This window comes from Manihot esculenta, chromosome 3 (assembly GCF_001659605.2).
Source record: "Manihot esculenta cultivar AM560-2 chromosome 3, M.esculenta_v8, whole genome shotgun sequence".
Lineage (NCBI taxonomy): Eukaryota > Viridiplantae > Streptophyta > Magnoliopsida > Malpighiales > Euphorbiaceae > Manihot > Manihot esculenta.
The window spans coordinates 21,958,251-21,980,157 of NC_035163.2; the positions used below are offsets into that span (position 1 = coordinate 21,958,251).

At 33.9% G+C, this 21,907-nt stretch overlaps 2 protein-coding genes and 1 long non-coding RNA gene across 3 annotated transcripts; 1 reads left to right on the forward strand and 2 right to left on the reverse strand.

Annotated features, from left to right (window-relative positions):
• Positions 1–1,815: 1,815 nt before the first annotated feature.
• LOC110616689 (receptor-like protein 33) lies at positions 1,816–7,313 on the reverse strand. The gene is given in 2 exon segments (XM_043954822.1): positions 1,816–4,835; positions 6,815–7,313. Coding segments are annotated over 2 exon segments (3,231 nt in total). The 5' UTR covers positions 7,132–7,313; the 3' UTR covers positions 1,816–1,921.
• A 3,352-nt stretch (positions 7,314–10,665) lies between these two features.
• On the forward strand, positions 10,666–14,295 carry LOC110616688 (receptor-like protein 6). The gene has a single exon (XM_021759147.2). It carries the CDS (start codon positions 10,974–10,976, stop codon positions 14,025–14,027), a length of 3,054 nt encoding a protein of 1,017 aa, XP_021614839.2. The 5' UTR covers positions 10,666–10,973; the 3' UTR covers positions 14,028–14,295.
• A 6,439-nt stretch (positions 14,296–20,734) lies between these two features.
• On the reverse strand, positions 20,735–21,374 carry LOC110616694. Its single transcript, XR_002488244.2, has 2 exons — positions 21,095–21,374; positions 20,735–20,986 (listed from the first exon to the last, which is right to left on the reverse strand). It is a non-coding gene; the product is annotated as an uncharacterized LOC110616694 (long non-coding RNA).
• Between the last annotated feature and the right edge of the window lie 533 nt (positions 21,375–21,907).

Below are 21,907 nucleotides of genomic sequence, written 5' to 3' on the forward strand. Positions count from 1 at the left end.
TATCTGCCCCAGCCAGTGGGCAGTACTTTGTAGTTGGAGGGCCATGGTTTGAAGGTCCTGGTTGGACAAGGTAGCGGCGAAAGCATTCCCTGCCAGGCTTGGCGAGGGGTTGAAAGGGAATGGTGTTTGGTTGTTTGGCGTTGTAGGACTAGAAAAGGAGAACTGCTGCCCCTCTTGGGCAGAGCTCAGGTCATTTGGGGTGACGTTGTTTTCGTTGTGGTTAGCCATTGTGGATCTCAGTGGGTATTGTAAGAGTGGAACTCCGGCGATGAAAAGATCTCCTTCGTCCCCACAGATGGCGCCAATTGATGATATGAGATCTAGAAAATAGAGTTTTACAAGGATTCTGTAAAACTAAAAAAACTTAGACCTAGATGAAAGTATTTCTCCTTTTATATGTTTCCTTTTGTCTGCCAGTGACGTGCAACAGAATGTGTGTCATTGCGCCACCTGTCCCTGTTATTTTGATATGGACGTACGAGGAAATCAGATCGCTGCCCCATGCGTAACGGTCCCTGATTCTCCCGGACTCGCGTACGGGTGGTCGTAAGTGAAGGATGGGTAGGTTTTCTTCCTGATTCTGGACTGGACCGAATGATATGATATGGGCCGAACTCGGAGAGGATTTTATTCATCGGGCCCAAAGGGCTAGGCCGGCTTGATTGAGGAGATTAATGGGAGTCCGACCTTCAGGCTGAGTGGGTCGGACTTGATGCATGTGATGAGGCTTGAAGGCCCCTAAAAGAGGAGCTGGTGTCGTGGGCCTGGCCCCAGACCGGAGTGGAGAAATCTAACGGTCATCAACTATATTATTTATTTATTAATTAAAAAAAATCATATTATTTATATTTTTTTTAAATCAGATAAAAATAGAAGTCAGTTTACTTAAAAAAATGAGTAGGTAAAATTAAAGTTAGATAAAGATAATACATCCTAATTTTGAAAGGTACCATTATATTTAACGATTAAATTAAATAAGATTAAATTGGGGTTAAATAATTTTTATAGGTATAATATGTAATTTTTATAATTTAATTTAATCAATATTATAATTCTTTTATCTAAATTTATATGTCTTCTATTGGAATTTAGATAAAACGTAGCTAAAGGCTTGCTAAATATAAAATATCAAAATTTTGATTCTTCTATAAATATAAGTGAAATATAAAAATAATTAGGAAAAAAAAATCCTTGGGGAAGTTTTGAATTTTTTTTTATATTTTAAATTCAATGGTTTAATTATTTTTATCATGAGTCCCATTTGTTTTTATTCATCAAAATTATGATTTAAAGAAAGAAAATTAGACTTGTTTACACTAAAAAGTTAGTGAAACTCAAATTATATGAATTAAATAATATACTTTTTAAAATTACAGAATTACTGAATAATTAGATTTAATTGAAAATTTAATCCGTCTTTATGTATAAATTATTTACTCTGTTTTATAATTTTTATTAATTTTTTTATTTTAAAATTATTATTTATTTTTTTATATTATAATAACATATATGATTCTATTTAATTTTATTTTGTTTCTAAAATAATACATTATTATTATTTTTAAATAAATATTCAAAATATTTTTTAATATTTAATAAAATTTAATGCTTTTAGAAGGAATATAATTAAAAAGTTAATTAAAAAAATATATTTTTTAATATATAAAAAATAAAATGAACAAATATATATATATATATATATATATATATATATATATATATATATATATATATATATATATATATATAATCACTTTCAGGCTGTTAGAAATTCCTATTAATTATTTTAATTGTATTTAAAAAAAAAAGAAAATATAAAAAATGCAAGAAAATATATATATTTGAAAACAGTTCTACAGGAGGAGCCAAACCCATACACTAGCAAAATTATTCCATCACAGAGGCAACCAACTACCTGCAATTAATGATTTCTTCTTCCTCTGCGTCTTTGATTTCGTCTTCTCAAATTCTTGTATTCTATTCCATCAATCAGCCTCAAAAGCCACTGTGGTTTCCTTGTTGCAAAAACAATGTATCCCATTGACAAACCAAACACCACCCCACATCCATACCCCATCAATGCAATTTTCCAATCAAACCACTCTGTAGAATCTTGTTCTTCATCAGGTCTTTGTGAAGGAAATTGGGGTGGCTGATCACCACTGTTGCATTTCTGTGGTAATGGAAATCCACACAATCCCAAGTTTCCAACGTAGGAATCGTTTGCAAATGTATTAAACTGGTTGCCTTTTGGGATGGGTCCGTTGAGCTGGTTATATGAAACATTAAACACAACAAGAAATGTCAGCACAGCAAGTTGCTGAGGAATTTCCCCAACGAGCCTGTTAGAGGAGAGGTCTAATGATTCAACTTCTGTCAAATTTCCAAATGCAGATGGAATATAACCAGTTAGATCATTGTGAGAAAAGTTGAGCACCACAAGGGATTTTAACATGCCAACCTCTTGCAGAATTTCTCCTTGAAATCGATTGCTTGAAAAATCAATAGTTGTGAAAATGGTAAGGATTTTCTTCAGTTCAATCTCTAATCCTTTCATTGTCAAATCAACAACCAAAGAATCTTGAATGTAATAGTAACTCTCTCCCACATATTTTGCTTCAGCTTTATCCACATTCATTAAAGATTTCAGATTTTGCAGGTAACTTGTTGGTAAGCGTCCGGTGAACCCATTATGGGAGAGATCAAGAATTTGTAGCTTAGGGAAAGGAAAATTATTCTTGGGGTGCCCTATGGTTCCATGGAAGCTATTAGATCTTAAGATGAGAATACGTAACTCTTGAAGAGATTCTAACCAGTGAGGGAAGGTGTCATTTATTTTGTTGTTCCCTACATCTAGGACTTCCAACTCTCTGCAATTGACTAGAGATTATGGTAAAGGATCTTTGAATTGGTTACCATTGAGGTTAAGGTATTTTAATCTATTGTCCTTGGCGAAGTTTCTTGGGATGCTACCATGAAAGTTGTTATTGCGTAGATCCAAAACCAAGAGATATTGGCTAGAGTTTCCTAGACATTTTGGGATCACTCCACCCAAGCTATTATCAGACATATCAAGAAATGACAGTGAACTGAGATTGCAGAACAGGGAAGGAATCTCACCGCTCAACTTGTTGTTTGAAACGGTTAAAACCTCAATGGAAGGTGGTGGTGTTGGAAATGGTCCTTGGAGCAAATTGAAACGTAAGTTGAGGGTGCGAATATTATTCCATGGATGATGCTCTACATTTGTGAGGAAATTGTGAGAAAGATCAAGAAAAAGCAAACTTTGCCATACTTCAGAGTCTTGTTTGGAAATTTTTCCAGAAATTCTGTTGTTTGAAAGATCTAAAGTTTGTAAATTCTCAAGTGTTCTTAGAAAACTTGGGAATTCACGCAAGTCACATGACGAAAGATTCATGTCCATGAGGTTGGGCAAGGTAAAGTTGGAAATGCCACTACTCGTAAACGACAGTTTGCTATTCTGAGAAAGATCAAGTTCTCTAAGATTCTCAAGCTTTTGAAACATGTCCCAATCTACAGTGCCACTCAAATTGTTGGATGAAAAATCAAGCTTGGTAAGATTTCGAAGTTGAAAAACCGAACTCGGAATTGGTCCATGTATCTCATTATTCTGCAGCATAACATACAGCAGTGAATTGGGCTGTTGAAATTGTTCAAAGGGACCAGTGAGTTTGTTGTTGCTGATGTCTAAATCCAATAAAGATGGAAGAGTAAAAAACCAGGAGGGTATTTTGCCACTGAGCTTGTTATTAGACATGTGAAGAACATACAGATCTGTAAGGCCAGAGCCTCTATCAGGAACGGTACCAAAAAATTGATTAAATGAAAGGTCCAAAGTTTGAAGTTTTTTCAGGTTAAATATTGAAAATGGCAAAGGCCCGCCGATGCTATTCATGTCAAGTTTTACATCAGATAACATGCTGAGGTTGCCAAGTGAGAAGGGCAAGTGACCACTGAAATTGTTGGACATAAGGTACAGAGAAGTTAACTTGTTGAGCTTGCCAAATGACAATGGCAACTGACCACTGAAATGATTGAATCCAAGATCTGAAAACTCTAAACTACTAAGATTACCAAAACTACCTGGAAGCTCACCTGCAAGATTGTTAAAACCTAAATCTAAGAATCTGAGATGCTGAAGGTTGCCAATTGAGGCTGGAATTGAACCAAAGAGATTGTTGTATGAGAGATCTAAGTACTCTAAGAACTTAAAATTGCCTAGGGAATCAGGTAATTCTCCTGAGAAACTGACAAGCTTGAGATTAATATACCTTAGTGGATGGGTGGAGTTGGAGTTTGGGAACTTACCTGTGACTTGATTATTTGCTGATAAATCAAGCATCATAAGGGATGGAAAGCTGGAAAAATCATCAGGCAATTGAACTTGCAAGAAACAGTTGCGAAGTCGAAGAGATGTCAAGGAAGAAGAAAGGTTCAACATGGAGTTAGGGGCAACTTCAGACATATTCACTCCTGTTAAATCTAAAACTCTCAATTTTGTTAGGTTGGAAAGCTTTTCAAAACTGTCAAATTGGAGTACATTTCTAGAGAGATCAAGGGAAACCAAATTGGAAAGACGACAGATATCATGGGGAATCAGGCCAGAAAATTCAGATTGAGAGAGATTAAGATGTGTCAATTTCTTAAACAAGCCAAACTCTGATGGGATTGGAGAGTCATAGAAATTGTTGTTAGCAAGGTTGAGCTTCTGAAGGTGAGAAAGGAAGAAAAGGGTACTGTTGGAAGGGAAGGCACCATAAAGCTGACTGCAACTAAGGTCGACAGAAATCACATGGCCTGTCAAGCCATCGCAGTATTAGTGAAACTACGTGACTACAGTTCCGATATTCTCTGCATTATAATCTGTATTATAATCTTGTAAATCTTTTTGGTTATTTTCTGTTATAGCTATTTTTTAGGTTTTAGAAATATTATATAAAGCAATGTAATCTCTGTATTACAAATCATTAAATACAATTCATCTAAGCCTCAAATACTTTTCTTCTTCTATTTCTCTTGGTTTTTACATGGTATCAGAGCCATGGCCAATACACCTTCCTCAACTCCTTCTATTCCATCATTACCTACCTCTCTCGTATCTACTACAAATCATTCCTTTTCAGTTAAATTAACCCCCAAGAATTATTTAGCTTGGAAGACACAATTTCGCCCAATTCTAAACTATCAAAATCTTGAAGGAATCATTGATGGTACTGTGCCTGAACCACCATCTGAAACGCCTTCTGCTGCTGATCCTTCAATTATGGAACCCAATCCAGACTATGCTATCTGGTTTCGCAAAGACCAAATGTTACTATCTTGGATTTTTGCGTCGCTTACGGAAGAAATTTTCCCGTATGTGATTGGTCTTAAATCTTCTCAAGAGGTTTGGAAAGCATTAGAACAATCCTTTGGTGCTTTATCTCAAAATCGACAACTGCAATTACATATTGAACTTCAATCTCTCAAGAAAGATGATTTAACTGTCTCTCAATTTCTCAACAAAGCCAAAGCCTTAGCTGATGAGCTTTCTGCTGCCGGGAAACCTCTCTCTCCTGCAGAATTTAATGCTATCATTTATCGCAACATTGGAGCTGATTACCATTCCATTATTACATCATTAAATATCAGACCAGAACCTGTCTCTTTTTATGAATTACATGGTCAGTTGGTTGCACATGAAGTTCTTCTTCAAAGCCTCTCACATTCGCAAGCAAATATGGTTGTTCGAAACTCATCTGCTTCTTCTTTTTCTAATACATCTGATGCAACAAATAGGACTCGTAATAATGGTGGCAATCGTACTAATCAATCTGGAGGTAATAGGCCGAGGGGACCTTGCCAAATCTGTAATGGCAGAAACCATACTGCCAATGTTTGTCGTATGCCACATGTTATCGACAAGTAATCGGTACTTTACAGTATATGACTCTGACGAGACCTGATATAGCCTTCTCCGTCAATAAATTGGCTCAATTCATGCACTCTCCCACAATCTTACATTGGCAGGCTGTTAAGCGATTGCTTCGATACTTGCGGGGAACCAGTACATATGGGTTATTTATCACACCCAGTGCTGATTTTCAACTTCATTGTTTTTCGGATAGTGACTGGGGAGGTTGTCCGGATGATCGCCGTTCTACTGGTGGCTATTTGATTTATTTTGGCAGAAATTTAGTTTCTTGGTCCTCTAAAAAGCAACCAACTGTTGCCCGATCGTCAACTGAAAGTGAATATAAAGCTTTAGCTAATGCTGCAGCTGAGGCTTTATGGCTACGTTCTCTCCTCTGTGAAATTGGTTATAGCCATAAGTTGTCAATCTCGTTATGGTGTGATAATATTGGGGCAGTCTACTTGTCCTCTAATCCTGTTCTTCATTCCCGAACGAAACATGTGGCCCTTGACTATCATTTTGTTAGAGAACAAGTTCAAAATGGAACAATTGCTATTCGTTTTATAAGCTCTGCTGATCAGATAGCAGATATTCTTACAAAGCCATTGGCAAAGGGACCATTTCTTTTTCTTCGTGACAAGCTTCGGCTTCGAACTTCTACACCATCAGCTTGAGGGAGGGTATTAGTGAAACTACGTGACTACAGTTCCGATATTCTCTGCATTATAATCTGTATTATAATCTTGTAAATCTTTTTGGTTATTTTCTGTTATAGCTATTTTTTAGGTTTTAGAAATATTATATAAAGCAATGTAATCTCTGTATTACAAATCATTAAATACAATTCATCTAAGCCTCAAATACTTTTCTTCTTCTATTTCTCTTGGTTTTTACACGCAGGTGATACCATTCCATGAACAGCAATTTGTAGCATTGTTCCAGGAATTTGTCTTAGCGTAAGCAGCCCCATAACAACTCGGGGAAGAAAGTAGAGAACTTTCAACGGATAAAGAGTTCTTGAACTGGAGCAATGCAAAACTCTCTTCTGTTGGGCAGCCTTTTGCTAATTTTGGAGCAGAAGAAGGTGAAGATGATGAACTACCAACTGGGAAATGCAAGAAAGGCAAGAAGAGGCAAAGGACCAATTGGTACCACAAGATCATAACTTTCATCATCTTTCTTGGATACACGGTATAGAGAAGAGAGGTTTGAAGCATATGAGATAAATTCAAGATTCAAATTTGTCTCCTTCAAACATGATACTTAATAAGAGTAGACAGCAAATCTGTAAAATACACGGCAAATCTTCAACGACCAAAGACTTTGGCGGTTCATGTCATTAAGGAATCCGCGTACCAGTGATGTTTTCGAGCTCCGTATTCGGAAGGGTACATATAGATGAATTACGGGCTTTTTGCAAAATTAGGGTCGGAACTATTTTTATTTCCGAATTTGGGATTGAAAAAATTTTATTTGCGATTTTGGGGTTTGACTGCGACGTGGCAGCCGAAAGGACGCTTGGCGCCTCTTTGACAGGCGCCAGACCCTGGCGCCACTTTAAATGGCGCCAGGCTCTTTTTTCTTTTTTTTTTAAATGTTTGGCGCCACTTAAAGTGGCGCCAGACAATTATTTTTTTTAAATTATTTTTATTATTATTTTTAATTATTAATATATTATAATAAAAATATTTATATTATATTAATTTTTTTATTTATATTATATTTTTATAATAATAAATATTTTTTATAATTTTAATATATTAATATTTAAAAAATTTTATTATTAATATTTAAATAAAAAATTACTGAAATTATATTTCAGGATTATAAAATTGATATTATGTTGCGATGAGATATATAAAAATAATTCAATCATATCGTATAAAGTGATAAATTTTTTTATTATTTTAATATATTAATACATTAATTCTGTAATTAAATAGTACAAATATTTTGTATACGATTAATGTTATTTTATAACTTTATAAAATACTAAGCGTAGTTATAAATAATTATTGTAGTTATAAATAATTATTATATTATCTTACTATTAGATATTATACGAGAATTGAGTTATTTATAATTTATTAAAAAAATAATTAATTAATCTAATCTAAAGTAAATTAATTAAATTTATTATATTTGATAAATTATAAACAATCAGGTGATCGCATGCAATATTTAAATAGCCTATAATAATATTCTATAATTCTAAATAGCAGTTATAATTTTTATAATTTTAAATATTAATATTTATTTATTTATTTTTATAATTATAAACAATAATGTAATTTAAATAATTAATAAAAAATAATAATTAAATATTATATACGATCACTTGATTATTTATAATTTATTAAATAAAATAATATAATAATTTTAAATATTTTATACGAATTATTTATAATTTATTAAAAATAAAAAATAACTAAATTAAGTAATTAATTCAATAAAGCTATTTTATACAGATTTAATAGCAGTATAATATTATAATTCTAAATATTTTTATAATATTATTACATATTGAAAATATTTTTGTAAAATATAATAATTATTTATAATTAATCTTAGTATTTTGTAAAATTATGAAATAACATTACACGTATATAAAAATATTGATACTATTTAATTACAGAATTACTGTATTAATATATTAAAATAATAAAAAAATTTATCCATCTAATCGCAATATAATATCAATTTTATAATTCTAAAATATAATTTCAGTAATTTTTTATTTAAATATTAATAATAAAATTTTTTAAATATTAATATATTAAAATTATAAAAAATATTTATTATTATAAAAATATAATATAAATAAAAAAATAATATAATATAAATATTTTATTATAATATATTAATAATTAAAAATAATAATAATAACAATTAAAAAAAAACAATTGTCTGCCGCCACTTTAAGTGGCGCCAGACATTTAAAAAAAAAAAAAAGAGCCTGGTGCCTGTCAAAGAGGCGCCAGGCGTCCTTTTCGGCTGCCACGTGGCAGTCAAACCCCAAAATCGCAAATAAAATTTTCTCAACCCCAAATTCGGAAATAAAAATAGCCCCGACCCTAATTTTGCAAAAAGCCCCGATGAATTACTAGGTAATTTCTCTAATTATGCAAATTTTATTAAATTATAAATATAAAATTATGTTTATTTATATTACTTGGTTAGCCACTAAATATATAGTAAGTTACTGAATATAAAGAATTCTTAAATACTTAAAATAGTATTTTTTAGATGAAAATTGAAAATTAAAAAGTAGAATATGATATTTTTGATATTTATTCAAATACATTTGTCATTAAATTAAATCTATTTGTACACTTTAAATAGTATTAAAAAATTTTATAGAAAATTTTACAAATATTATATGGTTAAAGTTAAAAAACTGTGTTGACATATTATATAAGTATAACTTATTCAATAGTATTAAAAATGTGTAATGTGCGTAATTTTTTCTTCATCCTCTGTGTGCTGCCATGGATGATAAATTTTTTTTTTTTTTTCTGAAACTTTTCTCTCTTTCATTGAACGTATTTTTTGAAGGAGAAATGATAATAGTAGTGACAAAGAAATGCCTATTTGTTCAATTTTACTCTTATATTTATTGGATCAATTTAATTCATTTTTAACTTTTTATTTAAATTAATTTAAAATTTTTTATTTATGCTCAATTAATAAAAATTCAATTTTTTTGTTTTAAAAAAAAAACTCAATTTTATGATGTTTTTAGTTAAATTTCTTAATTTAGATTAAGTTCAATTAGGCTAAATGGACTCTAGATTAAAACTTTTGAGTTAGTTTAAATAAAAAGTTAAAAATGAGCTATTGAGGAGTAAATTTAATTATTAAGCTAGATAAAAAAAAAATTAAGAAAAATTACTGTTTAATGCCTTATAGTGTGATAAAACTCATTAATTGATATTTCATTTTTGAAAAATGCATTAAAACTCCTTACATTTTAAAAAATTTACTAATTAATCTCTGCGTTAGTTTTAGTTATTAAATATTGTAAAAAAATTTAAAATACCCTGATATAGAAATATTAATTAATAAATTTTTTAAAATTATGGGAGATTAATTAATAAATTTTTAAAAATTTTATAAAAATTAAATAATAAAATATTTAATGATAAAATTAATAAAAAAATTAATTAATAAATTTTTTAAAATGATAAAGAATATTTTAATATGTTTTTTTAAAATCGAAAATCTAATTAGGGAATTTTGACGTAAAAGGAAAATCTAACTGTGAATGGGTAGAGTTGCAAACAGCATAGGGCTGTTTGACATTAATACTTTTTAAAATATATTAGTTAGAAAGCATTAAAAATTAATTTAAAATTATTTTTTACATAATTTAATTATAAAAAAAATTAAAATAATAAAATAGCCTTTTAAACAGTTATTTTAATAATATTTAAAATAATACTTTTATATCACTTAACAGGAAAAATTTTATATCACTTAACAAGTTCATTAATTTCCTCAAAATAGAATTCATTCCAATTCACTGTCCGAATTCCAAACAAAGAGCTATTATAAATTGTAAAATGAAACCACTACCAAGCATCTTTACGTGTAGACAATCGCTTGAAAAAGATGTATATATATATATTTTTTGAATATTGTTGGTGGCTTTGCGCGTAAACCATGGTTGGTCGTCGATTTCTGTTTGTTTCCATAGAAAGCTCAGTCTATATTTTAAAAGGAAGGATCAGGAAAATTAGTATTCCCATTAACCTTTTAAATGAAAAAGGTCAACTTATTGGGACTAATATAATCATTCTGTATTATCTTCATTGATTTTAATTCTTTTTTAAATTGCAATTCGCTTTTACTGTAAAGATTATAAAAAATCTCAAGTCTGCTGCACCTGCACTTGTCCTCTTTTCAGTCTTCTTGATCTCATCTATCACTTTTTTTTTTTAATTATTTATTTTGGGTACACTTGGCTATTCAAACTCAAGAACTTGGAAGTCGAGAGAAACGACTCCAATGAGTTAAAACTTAGACCATAGAAACTATAAATCATGCATGCTATGAAACAATGAAACACTACTCTGGAGATTCAAATTACTTCAGTAGTATGAATTGGTCCGTGTCCAAACATCAATTTACGTTTTTCCTCCTATTCTCTTTGCATTCTCTGTTGACTCTGTCATCGCCTTCTTCTATCGTTTCCTCTTCTGCAAGAGCATGCCATGAAGATGCCAGCCTCTCTCTACTCCAACTTAAAGATGAATTCTCATATGATGAGTCTGCTTCAATAGACTGTAATCCTCCTCATCCCAGGATGGTTTCTTGGGAAGTTGGATCAGATTGCTGCTCATGGGATGGAGTCACATGTGATAGTTTCACAGGTCAAGTCATTGGCCTTGATCTTAGTTGCAGTGGCCTTACAGGCAACTTGACTTATAACAGCAACCTGTTTCATCTTTCACACCTCCAGAAGCTAAATCTCGCTTTCAATCATTTTAACTTCTCCAATATTCCAACTGAATTTGGTAGTTTTGCACATTTGACCCATCTCAATCTCTCTAGTACATTTTTTTCTGGTCTTCTTCCATCTGAAATTTCTCACTTGTCCAAGTTGGTCTCACTTGATCTCTCCATTAATGAACACTTGAGACTTGAAACACCAACTATGCAAATGATTGTCCAAAACCTCACTCAAGTAAGAGAAGTTTTTCTGGATTATATAAACATGTCCTTTGTTAATCTCAATATCTTGGTGAATCTTTCTTCTTCTTTCACAACTCTCAGTCTTGTTTATTGTGGACTGCAAGGAGAATTTCCAGAAACCATTTTCTATCTACCAAATCTTCAGTACCTAAACTTAATGCTAAATCAAGATGTATATGGGTATTTGCCAAAAACGAATTGGAGTGGTCCTCTTGAGTTGCTGGATCTTAGCTCCACAGGTTTCTCAGGAGAATTACCTGTTTCAATTGGCAATCTTAAATCTCTGATGGTGTTAGAACTCAGTAGCTGCCAAATCACTGGGTCAATTCCAGCCTCTCTTGGAAGCCTTGAACAATTGATAAGACTAGATCTTTCAAACAACAACTGGACAGGGAAGATCCCAGATGTTTTTCAAAATCTGAGCAACCTGAATTATGTCTCTGCTTCAGACAGTAATTTCAGTGGTACGCTGCCGTTGTCTATCTTTAATCTCTCCGAACTTTACTGGTTGGACCTGTCACAAAATCAACTTGAGGGTAGCCTTCCTGATCAAATATGTGGCCTTTCCAATCTAACAAAGCTTGACTTGTCTTATAACTTACTCAGTGGCATAATACCATCTTGTTTATTTGGTCTTCCATCATTGGTGTGGTTTTCACTTAGTTTTAACCAACTCTCTGGCCAGCTTGGTGAATTTCGATCGAAATCTTTGCTTGAAATAACCTTGGAGAGCAATAACATATATGGTCCCATTCCACCATCAGTTCTTGAATTGGAGAATCTGACAAATCTCCATCTCCCTTCAAATAATTTGAGTGGCATTGTGGACTTGAACATGTTCTCCAAGCTGAAAAAGCTTTGGGGTCTTGATCTTTCGAATAACCACCTATCTGTCATCACTAGCAAGACCAGCAATACAACTTGGCCGCAATTTTACAGACTAGCATTGGCATCTTGCAACATTACAGAGTTCCCTGGCTTCTTGAGAACCCAAAATCAGTTGGGATTTCTGTCTCTTCCCCACAACAGAATTCACGGTGAAGTGCCCAAATGGATATCAGGCTTGGGGATGCAATACTTAGACCTTTCTTACAACTTCTTGACAAAAGTAAGTGAACTTCCAAGCAACATACAATATCTAGACCTTAGTTTCAATTTACTTCATCAACCTCTTCCGCTTCCACCTCCTTCCATGTACATGCTTTTGATCTCAAGCAACAAATTGAGTGGAGAAATCTCACCTTTGATCTGCAATGTCACAACCTTTCAAATTATTGATTTGTCCAATAATAGCTTGAGTGGCATGATTCCACAGTGTTTGGCAAACTTCAGTAGTGAATTATCAGTTTTAAATCTGGGGATGAACAGCTTGCATGGCAGCATTCCAGAAACATTCATGGAGGGGAATAAATTGAGGAATCTCAACTTGAATGGCAATAAGTTGGAAGGATCGTTACCTCGATCTCTGTCCAACTGCAAAATGTTGGAAGTGCTTGATCTTGGAAACAATCAGATAAATGATAGTTTCCCTCAGTGGCTGGAAACTCTTCCAAAGTTACATGTCTTAGTGTTGAGATCCAATAGATTCCATGGTTCCATAGGTGAACCTGAAGGGACATCTCCTTTTTCTAGTTTGCGAATCATTGATCTCTCACACAACGAGTTCACTGGCAAACTGCCAACAAAATATTTTGCAAATTTTCAAGCTATGATGAAGGTGGATGTAATTAAGCAGGATGTAGAGTATATGGGGGAACTATACTATAAGGATTCTGTGATTTTGACAATGAAAGGAAATGAATTTACACTGGTGAGAATCCTAACCATTTTCACAACAATAGACTTATCAAGCAACCGATTCGACGGACAAATCCCAGAACTAGTTGGGAATCTTAGATCACTCCTAGTCCTTAACTTTTCACATAACGGCCTGACAGGTCAAATTCCATCATCAGTAGGGAATCTGATAAACCTTGAGTCACTAGATTTATCATCAAACAAGCTCGATGGAGAAATTCCAGGACAATTGGCAAGCCTCACGTTCCTTGCAGCATTGAACCTGTCATATAACCAGCTTGCAGGACCCATTCCTCATGGCAAACAATTCAACACATTTGACAGTGATTCTTATATTGGAAACCCGGGGTTGTGTGGATTACCATTATCTGAGAAATGCAGCAATGAACTCTCACCACAACCACCATCACCATCTACATCCTATGACAACAATGATTCTGCAAGCATGTTTGACTGGAAATTTGCAATGATGGGTTTTGGATGTGGATTGGTGTTTGGATTGTCTGTAGGATACATTGTATTCTCGACAGGAAAACCACAATGGCTAGTGGGGATGGTTGAAAAAGGGCAGGGAAAAAGGTTAAACAGATGGAATCGAAGACTTGCTAGAAGAAGAAATTAATAGAACATGTAGTACTGTAAGGTAAGTTTTGCTCATTTTATGATATGATCTTAGTTGTTCTGTTTCTTCAAGTCTGTTATGCTGCAACTTTTAATATTTGGTTTTCCAATACTCATTTTGTCAGGAAGGCAGAGTAAGAAGTGATTGGATTATGAAATTTTCTGACAATAGAATCAAGTTTAATGTATTTTTGACGTCTTCCATGTGGAACGAAGAACTATAATTCATAAAGCATAAGATGTATGCTTGTCTTGTTAAATTGAAGTGCTCCCAGTGAAAAGGATTGAAGAATCCAGCAAAATAAAAATAAATTAAGAATTTAGTTGGTGGAGGTGCATAAACAGGTGCAACCTCAATCCATTTTTTTATATTTAAATCGTTACTGTTGATGTACATATATACAAAAGAAAACCGGAGCTAGCCACAGTCCAAGAATTGAAGGAGTGTGTGCTGGCATTTAGTTAGATGTAGAGCTATTCTAACGGGTTAGTTAAGATACAAAATTGACTAACTGATTTCCTTTACACCCCCCGTCAAGCTGGTGTTGGGGAGAAATCAACCAACCCAAGCTTGGACACAAATGTAGAATAAGAATGAGAAGGTAAAGGTTTCGTAAACATGTCGGCAAGCTGCAAGGAGGACGGAAGATACGGAGTGGTAATGAAACCTGCTTGCAGCTGAGTACGAACCACATGACAATCAATGTCAATGTGTTTTGTCCTCTCATGAAAGACTGGATTAGCAGCAATATGTATGGCTGCCTTATTATCACAATGTAACGGTATCGGTTGAATAATAGTAATATGAAAATCAGTCAAAAGAGAAGATAACCACCGAAGCTCACACACAGTAGATGCCATGGCGCGATATTCCGACTCAGCAGAAGACCGACTCACCGTATTCTGTTTCTTAGTCTTCCAGGAAACCAATGAAGTACCTAAGAAAATACAATACCCGGTAACGGATCGACGAGAATCAACACAAGATGCCCAGTCAGCATCACAAAAGGCTCGGAGTTTCAAATCATTTGTTGCTGGTAAAAATAAGCCCATGTAACTAGTTCCCTTCAAATATTTCACCACGGTGAGAGCAGCTTTTAGATGCATAGTATGTGGAACCTGCATATATTGGCTAAGTTGCTGAACCGCATAACTAATATCGGGCCTGGTCATGGATAAATAAAGCAACCGACCAATGAGTCTCCGGTAAATCTCAGCATCTTGCAATGGTTGTCCCATATCTTTACTCAATTTAATGCCTTGAATATACAGACTAGCTGTAATTCGGGCATCCTGCAAACCTGTATCCTGAATAATATCAGTAATGAATTTATGTTGTGTTAACAACATTCCTGATGCCGAACGTGCCACCTCGATACCCAAAAAATATTGAACATCGCCGAGATCTTTAATAGTGAATTTCTTATCAAAAAAATGCCGCAAATCAGTAATTAAGGTGGCCGAAGGACTAGTAATCAAACAATCATCAACATAAACTAAGATAGCAATAAAAGAACCTCCATGACCCTTAGTAAACAAGCAATGATCGAAAGAAGATTGTTTGAAACCTTGTGTCATCAAACTGACCGTCAATTCTTTATTCCATTGCCTGCCGGCTTGCTTCAACCCATAAAGTGATCGCTGCAATTTGCAAACTTGGCCCTTCTCCGCTTTGTCATAACCAGGAGGAACTTGCATGTAGATATCTTCATTAATGGACCCGTGCAAATAAGCATTATTGATATCAAGTTGCTTCACTGGCCAAGAATATGCGGCTGCCACAGTTAAGAAAATTCTTACTGTTACTAACTTGGCAACAGGAGAGAAAGTCTGATTGTAATCGAGACCAAGCAACTGGTTGTACCCCTTGGCGACGAGCCTTGCTTTATATCTGTCTATGCTCCCATCTGCATTATATTTAATCCTGTACACCCACTTACACCCAACAGGTTTAACGTTAGGAGGCAAAGCAGTTAAAATCCATGTATGATTTTGTTCTAAAGCATCCAATTCTTTTTGCATAGCATTTACCCAATTCATATCAATTTTAGCATAATTATAATTGCAAGGTTCTTTGATTTTAGATAGTTGGGCAATAAAAAACATATGAGAGGAGGAAAAATGAATGTTGGAATCTGATGTATTACTGGTAATATAATCAGTCAACCTGGCAGGAGTTTTCCTCAGTCGTGTACTTCGACGAACCGGTTGTGGAGATGCAGGTACCACAACCAAATCAGTTTCAGTTCCCATAGCCAAATCAGTTTCAGTTCCCACAGTATTATCAGCATCAAAAGAAGAGCAGTCAGGAAGATCATTATCAAGACCCAAAGGCACGGAATTAGTTTCAGGTAGCGGTGCGGGTTCAAGTGGTAGGTCGGTGTTTGGTGATGAAGCAGGAGTAATAGAAGATTGTTGTTGGTGGGGCGTATAATTGGTATCAAATAGACAAGTGGGTAAAACAAAAGCTGTAACATCCTCTGGTTTGGTATAATGAAAAGGAAAAAGAGTTTCTTGAAACATAACATCTCGTGAAACAATAATGACTTTAGTAGTCAAACAGTAGAGTTTATAAGCTTTTTGGTTTTGAGCATAACCCAATAAAACACATGGGAAAGCCCGGGGATCAAATTTTTGTTTGTGTGGTTTGGTGTTGGTAGCATAACAGAGACAACCAATTGTCCGAAAATAAGTATAATCAACCTGTTTACCATGTAACCTTTCATAAGGAGTTTGCCACTGTAAGTTTTCGGAAGGCAACCGATTGGTAATATGGGTGGCTGCTAACAATAATTCAGACCAAAAAATGGCAGGTAATTTGGATTGGAAAAGTAGTGTGCGGGCGATGTTTAAAAGAGTTCGGTGTTTCCGTTCTACAACTCCATTTTGTTGTGGAGTGTAAACACAAGTTCGTTGATGTAAAGTGCCTTGGTCTTGCAAGAAAGTGCTACATGCAGCATTAACAAATTCAGTACCATTGTCGGTGCGAATGTTCTTTATCCGTTTAGCAAAATGTGTAAACACATAATGGAAAAAAGATTTCAATGCAAGCAACACCTGATCTTTAGTTTTCAGCATATAAGTCCAACAAAAACGACTATAATCATCAACTATTGTTAACATGTAGATCGCATTTGTAATAGACTTCAATTTATACGGACCCCATAAATCAACATGAATAAGATCAAATATATTCTCACTGGAAATCATACTTGTAGGAAAAGACAGCCTTGTTTGCTTAGCAACATGACAAATAGGACACATTAACTCAGCATAATCACATTTAGCAACTCCATCTATATGTTTCAACCTTTTAAAAGAAACATGTCCTAATCTAGCATGCCAAAGCATAGCTAGATGGTTATTATGCTCAGAACAATGGCTAACAGAATTGCAATTGCTCTGTTTATTAAATGAATCTGCTGTCAAATAATAAAGATCTTCAAACACTGTTCCTTTGGCCAATACTTCTCTAGTCTGTAAATCCTGGAATAAACAATATTCGGGGAATAAGTGCGCAGATAAACCACAAGTCCTAGCAAGCAAGCTGACTGACAATAAATTGCAACTGAACGAAGGAACATATAGAACATTGTATAAAATAACTCTGGAGTTCAATTTAATATTTCCAATGTGTGTTACTAATCTGGTTGAATTGTCTGGCAGTCGGATAGTCTTTGGTGGATGTAATTTAACAACTTGATCATAAAAATTGAGGTGGGGTGTGATATGATCAGTTGCGCCCGAATCGACTATCCAATTATCCTTGCAATTAAAATTAATACTAGTAAAAACTGAATTGAGTAAAGTACCTGCAAAATTCACGTGTCTGACATCTCCATCATCTTGATCATTACTGCCACTTCTGGAGTTGAGGAATTTTTGAAATTCTTGTTGCAAGAAATCTGTCATCCCTTTATCGAGGCCATCAGTTCCTTTCTGCTGCAGTCCTGACTGCTGTAATGGTGTCTCATCAGTTGCAACATGAGTAACATTATTAGCTCTGAGATACTTTCTGACGTCCACCCCTCTTTTCTTCTGTAATTCAATGAACCAATCTGGATATCCGTGGAGACTGAAGCAATCGTCCACTATATGTCCTGCACCTTTGCAATTGGTACAATATTGCTTCTTCTTGTCCTCTTTTCGAGATGAAAAGGAAGCCCTGTTATTTCCAGTTCCCGTGTTGCTTCTGTTTCCAGAAAAATTTCTTCTAGCGAGGATTACTGCAGCAGTCTCAGAGGAAGATGTGCTATCAATTTGCACTTCTCTTTGTTTCTCCACACTCATGATCATGGAGTATGCTTTATTAATTGACGGTAAAGGATCTTGCAAAAGAATTTGATTCTTCACGTTGTCATACTCATCTCCTAATCCCATCAAAAATTGCATCAATCTCCTATTGTTGTCATAATCTATAATTGCGGTACCAGTTTCACAACAAACAGGCAGTGGAGCTAAACACAATAGCTCATCCCACTTCTTCTTCAAACTTGTGTAGTATTCTGTCACAGAATTACTACCTTGCTTGTACCCGGCTATATCTCGTTCTATCTGGTAAATCATTGGCCCATTGCTCTCGCCATAACTGTGCTTTAACTCGTCCCAAAGTATCTTTGCGTTTTTGCAGAATACAAAAGCGTCAGAAATATCCTTAGACATGGCATTTAGCAACCATGATACAACCATGCTATCTGCCGTTAACTACTTCTCATAATCATCTGAATCAAGTGCCGGAGCTTTAATTTTTCCATTAATAAATCCCAATTTCTTCTTAGCTCTGAGAGCTATTTGAACCGACCAACTCCAAGAGAGATAATTGGGCCCTCTCAAAGGAGTGTTCACGAGACTGAATCCAGGAGCGTCAGAATTGTTAATATGATACAGATCATTTTCGCTATTCTTTGTGTTTATAGCAGCGATGATCTTCGCTAAATCCTCAGGAGTCATCATTGTTATCTATTGGCTAATCTCAAACAACAAAGGTATAGAATGCAGAGATTAGAGAATAAACCTTATCCACGACTCTGATACCATGAAAAGGATTGAAGAATCCAGCAAAATAAAAATAAATTAAGAATTTAGTTGGTGGAGGTGCATAAACAGGTGCAACCTCAATCCATTTTTTTATATTTAAATCGTTACTGTTGATGTACATATATACAAAAGAAAATCGGAGCTAGCCACAGTCCAAAAATTGAAGGAGTGTGTGCTGGCATTTAGTTAGATGTAGAGCTATTCTAACGGGTTAGTTAAGATACAAAATTGACTAACTGATTTCCTTTACACCCAGCAACTTAGACCAGTTCAAGTGCCTTAGGTGATTTAATAATGGTGGGAACTTTGATCAAGAATTTAAGTTTGAGTCGTGATGCTCTCAATTTGAATATATCAAATATTTTCTTAAATATGGATAAGTATACATGTATAATATCTATAGGCTAGCAAATAGAGATTGCCTCCCACCCTTCATGTTACATAGCTCCGAGTGCTTTTGTATGCTCAAGTAGATGTTGTCAAGTGACTCATAATCAATTAAAGCAAGCATCAAACCAAGAATGATCAAATAAGATTACATCAATAGAATCATCATTGGAACCTTAATGTCTTTATTAAGGATGGTTTCAAATGATCAATCTGTAGCTACTATGAATTTCTTCATAGCTTGCCTCTTCTTGTACAGATAGAATGCTGTAAAGAGATTCTTCAACACAGTTCTTGCAATGAAGCATTTCTGCATTAATTAGGATTGGGGCTTTTACGAGTTATACACTATTTGATGTAATTTGAGATTAGAAAACAGATATTGAAGTACATCAACCTTCTAGAAAAGGTTTACCATTCACATTAACCAATCCTCAAGCTTTTAATGTTTCTTTTTCTGTGTTTCACATCTTCAACTAAATTTTGTGAACCAGATGAAATCGCCACAACTTTCTGCCATACAGAATTTGCCACACTGAGGAGTCGATAAACAGAATAAATAGCTTCCCAGTTTCATTTCTTTCAAATTCAATGTCTAAGTAGAACTCAACCTTCTTCTACTAACTAAAAATACTTGATCAATGATTTATCGAGTTTCATGTCACTGATATGAAGATTTTCATCATATCCTCAAGCATGAACAAGAGGTAGAAAACGAATGGCTGATGAAAACCTTACATGAAAGTGCGTTTCTTTATCTCTCAGTGAAGTTCGACTTCTAGTTCCTGGATTTGAGTAATACTACAGTTGTCCCCGCAAACAGTGTTGAATAAACATTATGCAAAACGACATGTTGCTTTGTTTTATGATCAAGCTGTAAATGTCCCTGGAAATTTCCCTACGTTTTGGGTTTGGGCCTGCTGTGCATGGATTTTGGTTTGGTATTGCTTTGGGCTGCTCTGGTTTCTTGCTCTCGGCTGTGTAGGATTGCGTTTGTGTGGTTCTTGGGTGGCTCTGTTTTAACGTATAGTGTGTTGGACCTATTCAAAACTGTTGTATATGCAAAGTGATCAGCGGTTGATATTCAGTGTTAGATCAAATAATTTCTCCAACACAGGACTTTTCAAATAAGGAGACTCCAAGTTTTGACTTTTCTACTTTATGTTTTTAGAACTGATTCTTTTTTTACTGTAAACTTTAATTTTGCTTCTACAGGGATGCATAAACTTAAGAATCCAAAATAAATTTACTACAATCTGGACAATACAGAGATACATAAAAGTTTCCAAAAAAATCAGTCTTCACTTCAAACTGATTTCTGACCATATGAAAAAAATGACAAGTTACATTGGTGAATACACGAGAAGATGAATGCCATATTTTTCTTTTACAAAACTTCAAACTTAGTACCAAGAAGATCATCAATTCTACTAGTAACTCCTGTTTAAATTCAACTCCATCTAAACTCTGAGAACTCAGTTGTGTTGTGAACCACTTCCTGAGCTAGGTTTTCCCTTTGTTCTTTCACAGTATGTTCTGATAAAATAAAATATTTTGATATTAAAAAAAATAACAAAGTAAATTAATGGAAAGAATAGAAAGAACAAGAAGATGAGGATGCATTAGTGAAAGATGGTGACATACATGAACCTAGAAGATATTCTTTCGAGTGGCTTGAGGTTGGCGAGCATATGGAGGAGCATTGTCTGCTGCGACAAGAAACTGTTGCGCAATAAAGCCATAAGGAGGAAAGACTGAAAATTTTCTCTTGTTTTCTTGGTAAGCTCTGAGTTAAGATTACTGTGTGATTAGAACTGAATCCAGAATAAGTATTTATAGGCTCTCGTGAAGCAGCTTCACCAGAAGACTTATGTCAATCCCCATCTACGTTTTCTCTTGTTTCATGTAGTTGAATATTTCAGCGCTGAATATATGACCCGCCTGTGTTTTTATTTTATTTGTATTACTACTTTGAATAGAAAAATAATATTACTAATTCTGATATGCTCTCACAATCAAAAGAAAATACAATTAACTTCTTGCTCAATTTATAATTTTTTTATATAAAAATAGTATTTAGTTTTGCATGTTAAGAAAACTCATTAATTTATTTATTGATTTTAAAAAATATATGAAAATTTTAGAATTATTTTAATATTTTTTAAAATTAAAAGACTATCTGATAATAAATTTATCTAAGAAAATATTTAATAGTTCAAATTAATATTTAATATTTTCAAAATCAATGTAATAAGTGATAAATTTTTTTATTTTACTAATATTTTTGAAAAAAAAAAATTTAAGGTAGAACGCCCACCACGAATTCAGATATGCATGTTGACAAATTAATTTATTGCAGATTACTGTTTTTACACATCTACTTTGAACGCTTCCCTTTAGAAATGGTATGGACCATTGAGATTTGAGAAACACGCATTTGAATTCTCTTTCTTCTTT

Coding starts and splice junctions, on each gene's coding strand:
- LOC110616688 (XM_021759147.2), top strand. CDS start 10,974: ATGAAACACTACTCTGGAGATTCAAATTACTTCAGTAGTATGAATTGG.